A 12,569-nucleotide genomic window follows, 5' to 3' on the forward strand; every position below is an offset into this window, starting at 1 on the left:
GATGGACTTCATGAATGATTGCCTGTTTTTACTTTAAAATTCAGGCATCTGTGGATTTTAAACAGAGCTAGCAGGAGGTATTCAAAAAGTAACATTATAGGACTGCTTCCTGGTGCAGAGACATGCGGATTATGACACTTTATATCTGCTTTATTTAACAAGCTTCCTGCACAACTTTCACTTTGAAGAAATCAGAATACATTTTCTTTCCCTGCTGAATCTAAAATCTTTATGACATGTATCACAAAATGATTTTTGTTCTCCACACAGCTCTCCTCTCCCTTCCCTTGTCTACTTTGAATTCACACCTAATGTCACTGACAACTCACCATGCCAGAAAAAGTAAGATTTGACACTGACTTACTGAATATAACATACTCAACAAATTTTGTTACATGATACTAATATGAACTGTTGCAATTATGAAAAGCTGCTAATATTCACTAAATTAAAATTTTCCACTCATTAAAGAGACTCAAAGTACAATCCTATTAATTCCGCTTTTCCCAACCTGGATGCCCTCCAAATGATCTTCAACTCTCAAAAAGAGAGGGAAGCATAATTAATAAAAATTATAATTAAAAGCAAATTAAAGTAACATAAAAATCATGATCAATTAAACTGAAACACTATGACGATGCCTATTATGAAAATGTAAAAAGTGTGGGCCAGAGAAGTTCCCAAAGTTTAGGACCAACAATGGATTGTACTCTAAATTGTTGCAACATCTGTAGCTGAGGCTAACAAGTAAAGACTTCATCACGTTTTAGTCCTTGGTAGTAGAAAATTGTTTTATTGCATTACAGTTAAAATAACGTTTGCAAGGCGGTCTATTTTAACCATCCTTTTCGACCATATTGAACTTTTTAGAAGATTGTGCTAACAAATTACATTCATCCAATATGAATCTCATGCATAGAACAGTTCTGAAACCATGTTTTGCATCCCATTCTCACAAATTATATTACTCACCATAACCAGATTATTGCTGTCTTCATGATTCCTATGTATGATGGGTACATATAATTATATCATACAGAGAACCAAACCTGTACCACGGGTCTTAAATTTGATATTAATTCAAATGAGATAGGATTAATACAGAGACTAAATATCTAATGGCTCAGAAAGTAGGTAGTCTGGTTCCAATTCATGTGCTAATTTTCACCCTGTAGCATTTAACCTTACTCTCCATTTCCAATTCTGTGGAAACCCCGGGTCCCTCCCTAGCGATTGTTTAGAAATGTGCATTTGGCAGATTAGATATTCACTCTCACCCAATCTGGAACCCACTGCAGGCAGTATCACCAGAAATGCTGCCTATGTTTGGGCTAATCATACAGGAAAAGCAATTTCCACTGTACTGGATACATGCTGGAGATGGGAAACGAGTTCATCTGGTATAGCAAGCATATAGAAAGCAGAAGGGAGAAAATTGGCTGCTTGCTGGTGCCAACAGGCTTAATAAAATCCCTGAGGCACCCAGATGTAGCCACTCACTCCTCCACTTTGCTTAACGCTAGATGCACAAACCAAACACCTTTTGCTTTTTTCCAAGTATCCTGCCATTCTCAAGGTTGAAACCTGGCATCATTCATTTGGACAGATTCATGAAAGCCCTTGGTGAGCTGGCCCTGGTACCCTGCCTCCCAAATGCCCAACGGGAACAATTCAAGTGGCTGGTATTTTCATTGTTAGGTGATTATCAATTGCCGCAGTTCTGGAAGTAGTCTGACTTGCTGGTTCTAGAGCAGGAGTCCCCAACCCCCGGTCTGTGGACCAGTACCAGGCCGCGGCATGCCAGCAGCCAGTCCGCACAAACAAGGAAAGCCTCATCCGCGAGATGCAGGCAGCACACAACACCACGCCCCCTCCGGTCTGCGGAAAAACCTCTCTCCACAGAACTGGTCCCTGGTGCCCAAAAGGTTGGGGACCTCTGTTCTAGAGTGTCTCCTGGAATTTTCTCCCAAATATTCCAGATAGAAAAAAACATTTTAATGTTCCTGTCCCTCCTCTCCTTTTCCATCTATCTGGAGGCATATTCCAATAAAACTGCCATCTTGACTTTAAAGAAGTTAGGAGCTTCTAGGGTTAGGGTCTTTCCTCTCCATTTAAGCAAGAAGTTTGATTGCAAAGCTCTCCCATCACAGATTGATTTCCCTGTATCAGCTACTGTTTATTTTGGTAGAAATCCACCTATTTATAAAGAGCTGCCACGTAGGTTCAGGTAAAGAAAAACTAAAAACTAAAACTACAAACTGATACTTATTGAAATGCTAAATTTTCACCTAAAATTCAAGTATTTTTTCCTAGCTTGTAAGGAGCAGCTGATGAACCTGGATTAAGCCTTCTTTCAAAAGAACAAGTTCCATATATTTATATATGTATATATATATATATATATATCAAGATTTCTGCACCCAGGGCAATGGTTGCTTACTGCAAGGAAACTTGCATTTAAAAAACACTTATTATGCAAAATAGTCCTTAAGAAGAAAAAAAAAGACTAGAGCAGCTCTTACAGGAACGATAGGGATCTGCAGTTCTTTGGTTTGTGCTCAGTGGATCCCTGCAGGTAATTGCAGAAAGAAAAAAAATATATGTTTTCTTCATTCAAGTGTCCAAACAAATTAAACTGACTGTGTCATCCAATGAAACATGGGACAATTTACTAGAAAAAGTGCTCGTAAGACTTCAGAAGTTGAACAGCTTCACACAGATAAGGCACTCCCAATATTATGGCAATTTAAAACACTGTTTCATAAAATGACTCATGTGATGGTAAATATGGCTGTGGGCATGTCCTCCAATTCCATGATCTTTATCTGTATACCACTGAAAAAAGAAGAAAAAAAAATCAATGATCAATGGCCCATCACAAAACTGGAACACTACACGAATTCAGAACTCCCTGTGCTTTGCATTAGAGCAAATAACACCACTGATTACTTGAAATGATAAAACGTACATCCAGCATGCTGGATCAACAGAAACAGTACTTTTATACCACTGAAACCAGAATGTAATGAAAACATTTGAAGAAAGTTGATTTGTTTGAGGGCTAAAAACGGTCAATCCCAGCTTTAATTTGCAGTGAAAATTAACAGGATTCCCTTCAGTTATGGATTGTTTCACATTTTGTAAATTTCACGTAGGAAAAGTGCCACTGAAGTCAGGTGGTTATCATAGGATAATCATGATGATGACTCTTGGATCAACAATTTTATGCAAGAGAAGAGAAGATACCGTAATTGTAAAGTCACGTGCTTCACATAGAGACGGACACAGAGCTGGGGTAAAGATGAGTTTATTCTGAACAGAACGAACTGGGGAAACAGGGAAGCCTGGCATCTATTTATACCTGCCCAGGTGGATGGCATCCAATCAGTTCAAACCTGGGCTTCCTGCCAGTGCAGGTGACAATGGGTGTAGATCCTGGCTTCCCACCAGGCTGACCATGCCTGGGGCTGTCAACAGCTTAACTCATTAGGCTTATCCTGAGTGAGCAGTTATCGCCCGGAGCTGTCCAACCCCTCTGCTGATCTGCACCATCAGCCTCCTGCTGTGCTGTCCCTTTGTGTATGCTGGGAGGCATACACTGCACCAATACTTGAGGGTGGAGCAGGAAAAGACGGAAGGGAAAGACTGGAAAGGGAAGGGGTTTAGAGGGGCTTTGCTTCCAGATAACTACATATTGTAAGACTGTTGCCTGAGAACTGACTGGAAGCTTCTCAGTGCGGGAAGTCCATTCTTGCCTTATATAAGTTATGAAGAGAGCTCCTTCACTTTTCTCTTGGCCTTGGCCATACGAATCCTCCAAGTGTAATTCCTGCCCTAAGCTTAGCATCCAGAGCGAAAGTAAGCTCCAACTAATCACCCCTATTTAGAGCTGGGGAACTGAGCCTAACCTTAGAAGTTTTGCTATTGGGATGAGGGGAGCTCGAAGCGGGCAAGGCTGCCCTCTTCAACAGGTCCGTACACTCCTTATGCACAGAGGCAGGGCTGTACAAAAAGGCTCCTTTGAGGCAAGAACAGGCTTGCTAAGATCTGCTCAATGGCAGCCAATTACTGAAGATTCCCTGTGTTTCTTGGCTACAGGTTTTTTTGCAGCCCAGATCTGGCCAACCTAGATTAGATCAGAAAGAACTTGGGGAGATGATACACATTCTTTGTAGAAAAGCTGAGAGTTGGTATGCTGTGGATGCTGGACTTAGGATTGGTGTTTAATTCCCAGTTAGGGCCAGGAGAGGAAACGAGAGCACTCCTGTGGCAATAATCTATGTAATACTGCTATGATGTAGATAGTATCAACACAACTATGCCAGAATCTAATTGAAGGCCTGGCCAAATATATCTCTAATTGAAGGCCTGGCCAAATATATATCATCAAGGAGGGAGGGGTTCGATTTCAGAGGAGCAGGCAACTCATTTCAGATATTTTGGGTGAGAGAAAGAGGGTGAAGACATCCCCCCTCCTCTAATAGTTCTTTGAGCATAGGCTTGCACATATAGCAGACTGCTTTAGTTTGGCAAGATTCCGCCTATAGGCATGGATCAATAAAGAAATCTGCTTAGCAGAATCACTATGTATCCTTCTTTGACGCCTGACATCTGCAACTTTCAATGATAGGTAAGAACATTTGGGAGAAGATGGGGTTTGCGTAACCATAGCAACAGTTTAGTTGCTCTCATCAGCAAGCCCTTTGTGTGCTGGCAGACCATGCAGCACCCACAAGCACCAGTGTGCCCTACATTCCACAATGCTCAACAAACTCTCTCTTCTGCCTGGTTTCTCTTGAAAGATCATTTTAAAGAAAAATAAATTAAGTAGCTATAGTTTCTAGGGCTGTAGTTATTTAGAAGAATACCTTCCCCTCACCCAATTTCTACCGGGATAGTTACAAGCATCCTTACTTTCTGGTAAATGGATATTTTATGCATTGGCCATGCTCTCTATTGAACCCATTCTGGGGATGGGCAAGTTTCTATTTAGTGAATGTATCCATTGTATATTCCCAAGTTCCCCACCTTTACCTTAGTACCTCTCAGTAGCAAGAAAATAAATCGGTGCTGCTTAAAAAAGAGGGGGGAAAACGTTTGCGATCTACTCAGTGGATCGTATCTTCTCCCTTCCTAAATACACCTAATTGGAGCTTTTCAGCAAATGAAGCCAACTTCTTCACTTTAAAGGAAGGAATGCACACGCCTTCTATTTTCTACAATCTCATATCTGCAACATTGCTTTCGGCAATGTGTACATCCCCTTTTTACAAACCTCCTCCTCTTATACAGATTGTCCTTGACTTATGACCAGTTGCTTAGCGACCAAAGTCAGAAAGACACCCCCCACACACACGCACACACACTTATTACCTGGTTTCAAAGTTGCAATGGTCAACTGTGGTCACATGACTGCATTTTGAATGCTTGACAACTGGGTCCACGTTTATGGTTATTTGCAGCATCCTGCGATTATGTGACTGCAATTTACGATGTTTTTGCCCAAAAGTGGCAGTTATTTCTGGTTTTCAGAAAAGAAATGCCTCATAACAAACAGTGGGTTCACTTAACGACCGCAAGGCTGGCTTAATGACTATGTCAATCACTTAACGTCCATTGCAGAAAAGGTAATAAAATCAGGGTTGTCACGGGATCTCTTGCTTTATGACTGTCATGACTTAGAATGGGCAGGATCCATTAAAGTAGTAAACTGAGGACTATCTACATTTACCTCTTCACTGAGAATGTAAAACACATGTATGTATTTCTTCACATACCATTGCTTGGAAATCCACCTGTGCATCAACCAGAGCTTTTGAAATCTGGGCTGCTTGCTGAAAATGAACATTATCTAGGAAACAAGAACAGACAAACTGTCACAATAATAGCAGACTATCGCTTAGATGGAAAGAAAGAAGGGAGAACTCATCCCGGAGCTTTACTAGAGATTTCCAAGACGTGAGCAAAGCAGTCCTCAAGGTGGTTCCCTTTGGGGGGGTTGTTCTGTCACTACTATGTTTCCCTGAAAATAAGACCCACCCTGAAAATAAGCCCTAGCCTGATTTTTTTTGGGTGGGCCTAATATAAGCCGTACCACAAAAAATAAGCCTGGGGGATGGGGCATGGCCAGCACAAAGAGATGGTGAACATGTGTGGGCTGAAGATGTCTGGCAGCAGCCCTAGCCTTCCGGCCCCTTCATGCAGCACAGGAAAGTCCAAGCACGGAGTCAGAGGGGGAGGGGATTAAGGCGATCTGGATGTGCTGCACATCCACCTGGCTCACAGGAGGCTTGTGGAGGCTTGTGTGACAGCACTGGCAGCAAGCGGAGGCAGAGGCATGGGGGGGGGGGGAAAGCAGGTGATCCCAGCACGGCTACGGGCAAGCCAAGAGCGACTCGCTCAGTTTCAAAGCGTCTCATTTGCAAGCAGACGAAGCTTCCAGTCTCCTGTCATATCTCTGTCCAGGTGAGAAGTGCATCTGCCCTGGGAAGCCTTATAAGCCATTGTGGCCACAGGCAAGCAGATGGTGGGAAGGAGTGGGCGGGCGGCTGCAAAATAAACACATGCCCCCCCGAAAATAAGACCTAACAGGTAGGTGTTTCAGTCCGAAAATAAAATAAAATAAGACCTGGTCTTATTTTTGGGGAAACACGGTAGTAGACCCATTCTCTATATGACCAATGAGGTCCAACTCTGCTTACCATCTGCTGTTCCATGGATCAGTAGATAGTCGACTGTTCGGAAGTTTTCTGCTCTAGCCATAACTGTAGAGTTCTAAAACGCAAACATAAATAAACCACACAACCCTCTGTGTGAGTAACTCAAAAACACATGAATACAACAGATTGCTATTTTAATTCAAAAGGAAAATACAGGTTATGTCTATATGACTATGGTATTCATATAACAAATGCGAAAACCCTTCTGTGCCTATCATGAAGATTCCCTTAAGTTGACTTCAGGAGACACAGATGCAGCTGTTCCCTCTAAAGTGCTGCTGAAAGCTTCAACTATCATCACAAATATGTCCAAAGACAGAACTCTGATGATGGAAAAATGTCACTTCTGGATCTTATTTTACTTTCTGAGAACAGAAATGGAATGGTTCACTTAGAGAAGTTTATAGAAATAAGCTTTTTAACTTGCAAAGCTGATGTTCTAATTACTACACCCGGATTTTAAATGGAGAAACATAACTTCTTCATTTATCTAAAATGACTGGACAAGTACCCAACACTTTTGGATAACTAAAAAAACTGTATAAAAGCTACTGCTGTTCATGCTCTGAAGACAAATTGCAAAATATGAATCTAAATAAGTGGAAGTAACACATTGCATGAACCAAAACATAGCTTCGGGAAATTACTTCCCCACTGATGCTCATTACAGCTTTGGTAAAAAGAGCTCTCTGTTATGTTTGCTACTGATCAGCTAGGGTTTTAGTACCTATTCAAGCTATCTGTATAAAAATGTTCCGTAAATTTAAAAATTTATCTCACACATATATACCGTGCCCACAGATCGGAGGCAGCCATTGTGTTCAACCCTGCAAAGCTGTGTATGCATGTGTTTGTGAAAGCTCACAGCCCACTTGCCAACTTTGTGTTGACAGCACAGGCTTCTAGCTTAGGGGAATAAACAGAAATAACTCTATGCCTGTTGTTCCCCTTTCGTGATTAGTGCCCTCAAGGTAATCGTACTTGCCACTTTTCAGCAGGAAGATAACTCGGCTTCCGACATGCAGCGAGTAGATGTGTAAAACTATAGTATGACACTGCACAAAGTTGAACACTGCATTTCCCTGTGTTTCTCTGGTGCTCCTCTTTGGGACTTGCAGTGCTCAGCATGGATGCTCTGTACGGAATCCAGTGACAATCAAGAAAGAGATAATCTATGCTATATTTTAATAGCTCTTCGTTCTCCTGGGAAACTGACCTGATTTTTTTTCATCCTTCAATTGTTCAATTTGTTGACTGTGACCCATCGGGGCTGGGGTGGGAGTTAGGGAATGTAAGATCAGTTTTGAAATATTGCCAAAAAAAAAATAAGAACAGCCAAAAATGGAATCACCATTCTCAACTGCTCTTTATTAAGCCACGTTTGCCTAATTCTTATCGAATGAATCTTTACGAGGAAGAAATGGACTCAGGAAATAGGCTTCAGGGAATTTTTACAGGCAAGGCAATCTGTCTGCCTGCACTCTTTTCATGAATCCAGCTGCAAAAAATGCCCTCTGCCCCTCTTTAACACCAAAGCCACAGCAAGGGAGTGCTCGCTTTGTGAAAAGATCAAACAGCAGTCAACATTTTACCAGCACTCAATAAACAAGTTAATATTTGGCTGAAATCTGAAGGTCTCTCTCCCTTTGGCATATTTCTTGGATAACAGAATAAATGTCATACCAGTACAAGATGGCATATTTACAAAATTGTACCCTGTTTTGCATAACCTAATGATGCAGCAGTTCTTGAGGAATGAACATTTCAAATCTGCTAGTAGAAGATTGCCAAATCTATGACTGCTTCGAATACTTGCCAACAGCATATCAAATTCAGAGAGATCTGCAAAACAACCTCTTTCACAAGTTTAACAGTCCCCCCACCACCACTTCCCCTCCAGTGCATGGTCTTCTGGCAGCACATGACAGCTACTATCTGCATCACCCTTCATTGCCACCCACCCCCCAAGTCATCAATTCAGCCCTCACATCCCCCACCCCCTTGTACATGTCAGTCTGATTTCCTTCAGGCCTTCTCCTGATCTTCCTTTTGGGAACATTTACAATTTTAGGGCTCATCTCCCTGGCTTAAAATCTCTTCCAGTTTGCAATCCAGAGACGCTGGTGGAGTGACCTGTCCACAATGCACGCGGCATTATTCTTACTGAATTTACTGCCACCTGGCCCTCCACCTTCTTCTATTTTACAACACTTGTTCTGGTGCTGAAGACCACCGTACAACTTGGGAAGCCAGCCATTGCTGCAAAATTGAACGGAACAAAGGCTCTGACCCGGGGCTGCTCCACACTCCTTCATCACCTCATGGCTGCCATATCAAGTGAGGATATTTAAAGGCAAAGCCTCAGTCTGATGTGATGGACAGACTGATTTTAGCACCATCTCACAATCTCTGGTGAGATGGTGAATGAATCCCTTTGAATGTTCACATGTTCAGCTGTTGAGGGGAGGAATCTCCCTGAACTGCAATATGTGCTTGGGTGAATTAGACACCCAGTGTGTTGCATCACCAAAGATTTAATAGTTGCTGGTGACTTGTGATGCCGATACCCCAAATGGTATGAGTGGCCTTTGAATAGAAATCACTTGCCATGTGAAGACAGACACTGTATGTTCTGATGTAAACTGGGTTTCACAAAAGCAGCAATCTTAAATGGTGGATCAGTACTACATGTCACTATGAAATGCATGGGCTCCAGGACAGCCTGCCTGCAGCCTTAATATTCACAGAGATAAATTTCCACCCAGCATGGTTTTATTTCCTTAAGAAAATAAGGAGGAATTCTTGAAATGGCAATCAAGTACATGACCATTCTTTTAATAGCAACATAGGGAATGTGCTCCCCAACCTGGAGAAAACAAGACAGAATTTTAGAGCCTTGGTGGAGCAGTGGGCTAATGCCTCCTTAAGTAACACCAGCTGCCTGCAATTATTGCAGGTTCGCATCCCACCAGGCTCAAGGTTGACTCAGCCTTCCATCCTTCCGAGGTAGGTAAAATGAGGACCCAGATTGTTGGGGACAATAAGCTGACTTTGTAATAATGCCGCTTGGGGGGGGGCGAAAGCCCTAATAAGCAGGCATATACATAGAATGAAGGCTATTGCTAAGCACATTTGATTTGTGCTTAGATTGTAAGCCGCCCTGAGTCTTCGGAGAAGGGCGGGATATAAATGGGATTAAAAAAATAATAAAAAAAAGAATTTTGTAAAGGAGCTTCTGCCTATACCATTATCTATGCTAGAAAGGTTTTTGCACCATAGGAGTATCAATTAAAGCGAAATAATGAGCCTCTAGCACTGTTACATTGATTCTGTAGATTGTTCAGAGCTGACTGCCTTTGGAAGGAAGGAAGGAAGGAAGGAAGGAAGGAAGGAAGGAAGGAAGGAAGGAAGGAAGGAAGGAAGGAAGGAAGGAAGGAAGGAAGGAAGGAAGGAAAGAAATATCAGGATCTCTGAAAAGTGAGGATATTCTGAGGAGTTCTTTGAAGAGATGAAAACTTGGGCCACTGAAAGGGGAGAAATCTACTCCAAATAATATCTTAAACCAAGAAGATTTTCATTCCTTGCTACTTATAACATGAACTGAATTAAACATTTCTTCCTTCAGGGCATTCACAATAAGTCTCTTCCATATCTTCATCTCTCCCTAACTTTCAAATTCTCCCATTTAATCCTCTGAGTAACACACTGGAAACCTTTAACTTTTGGGTACTGGCAGTTTCAACGTGGACACTGCCAGCAACGAACGCCATGCCAAGAGAAGTCGACTCCTGGCAAAAAGGAAGATTACACAGTCCTCTGGAGCCATCTGTGCTGTGAAGCTGCAGAGTGACACAGTGCACCCAGAGCACTAACATTTCAATCTGTAGAAAGTGAAGAGACTTCCAATTCCATAAGGGCTTTGTGGATCTGCTACTCTACAAAGTGACTTATTAGAGCCCAAAGTTATTCAGCAAGCAACCTTCCACCCCAAACATAGAAAGCACGGATGGGTAGGGTAGAATAAAGATTTCATAACTAGTTGGACTTAAATGAGAGTGTTTTACTGAAAACCCAGACAACTTTCTAAGTTTAAATCTCTCATAGACTTGAGAAAGGGTCAAGGGCCAAACTGTGAATCCAGAGATTTTTCCCTGGAGACTGTTACAATTTATTTCCTAACTTGATAAAAACAATGGACGAGCCCTGGATCAGGCCAAGTGCACCTCACAAAGACTTTTGACTCAACTGCTTGGAGGAAAGTCACAAAAAGGACAGGGAGAAATAGCTGCTGCCCACATTTGAATGAGTTCTGTTCAGGACTTTGAAAGCCGTTTAAAAATAAATAAATAACAGGGAGGGCAGGGAGTTCCAACAATTAATTATGAATGTGTAAACAAGTTCTTTCTTTCGCTAGTCCCAATTTTTCCCACATGTTCTTTCATGCCATGATTCTCCTCCTGTTAAAGGGAAGGGTGGGGGGAAAGACTGTTCAATTTTATTTTATTTTACATTATGCATGACTTTCAACACTTCACCCATCATGTCTTTTCTTTCTCATCTTCACACCAAGCTTTTTGTTTTGCTTTTTAGAGACAACCATAGGCGACTACAGTAAAGGAGGACCTTCAAGTACAAGCTACAAGTTTTACACGATATGCATTTCGTCGCGCGTTGCACCCCGTTTTGAATGTCCTTTTCTTTGCCTTTTTTTAGCTTGCAGTACTATTTCTTTATATATATATATAAAAAGGTAAAGGTAAAGGTTCCCCCGCACATGCGTGCTAGTCGTTTCCGACTCTAGGGGCCGGTGCTCATCTCCGTTTCAAAGCCGAAGAGCCAGCGCTTGTCCGAGGACGTCTCTGTGGTCATGTGGCCGGCATGACTAGACGCCAAAGGCGCACGGAACGCTGTTACCTTCCCACCGTAGTGGTCCCTATTTTTCTACTTGCATTTTGACGTGCTTTCGAACTGCTAGGTTGGCAGAAGCTGGGGCGAGTAACAGGCGCTCACTCTGTTACGCGGCACTCGGGATTCGACCCGCCAAACTGCCGACCTTCCGATCGACAAGCTCAGCGTCCTAACCCACTGAGCCACCGCGTCCCCTTTATATATATATATATATATATATATATATATATATATATATATATATATATATATATATATATATATATATATATATATATATATATATATATATATATATATATATATATATATATATATATATATATGTGTGTGTGTGTGTGTGTGTGTGTGTGTGTGTGTGTGTGTGTAAATTGCTAACAAAGAATTAAGGGAATTAAGGCAATTTACACAAATATATGAGCTGTCACTGGTGTGACTACTGCCTGTTCGATGGCCTTCATGATAGGCTGAAACAGGAAATAAAGATTTGCCCCATGTTTGGGGCCTAGCAAGGTAATCTAAATAGTTAACAAGCATTTGACACACACACACACACACACACACACACACACACATATATATATATATATATATATATATATATATATATATATATATACATATATATACATATATATATATACATATATATATATATATACATATACATATATATATACATATACATATATATATACATATATATATATATATACATATATATATATATATATATATATATATATATATATATATATATATATATATATATATATATATATATATATATATATATATATATATATATATATATATATATATATATATATATATATATGTAGATCTTTGGTCATTGGGGTTTTTTCCCACGTAGAATTGAAGGTGTAAGAGCAACGTTTCAACGAAATCTCATCCGTCATCCTCAGGCTGGTGGCTTCAGCT

General features: G+C 41.0%; 1 protein-coding gene across 2 annotated transcripts in view; it reads right to left on the minus strand.

The window, feature by feature from the left end:
* Window positions 1-484: 484 nt before the first annotated feature.
* The window catches only part of DPP4 (dipeptidyl peptidase 4), an 89,823-nt gene continuing 77,738 nt past the window's right edge, over window positions 485-12,569 (minus strand). For both annotated transcript variants that reach the window (XM_081314536.1, XM_081314537.1), the window contains exons 24-26: window positions 6,702-6,774; window positions 5,778-5,851; window positions 485-2,835 (exon numbers count right to left, since the gene is read on the minus strand). In XM_081314536.1, the coding sequence (XP_081170662.1) occupies window positions 2,737-2,835; window positions 5,778-5,851; window positions 6,702-6,774 (246 nt within the window). In that variant the 3' untranslated portion in view covers window positions 485-2,736. The remainder of the gene's footprint in view (window positions 2,836-5,777; window positions 5,852-6,701; window positions 6,775-12,569) is intronic.

The sequence above is a fragment of the Vipera berus genome (genome assembly GCF_964194415.1).
Source record: "Vipera berus genome assembly, chromosome: 1".
In the NCBI taxonomy this organism is placed as follows: Eukaryota; Metazoa; Chordata; class Lepidosauria; order Squamata; family Viperidae; genus Vipera; species Vipera berus.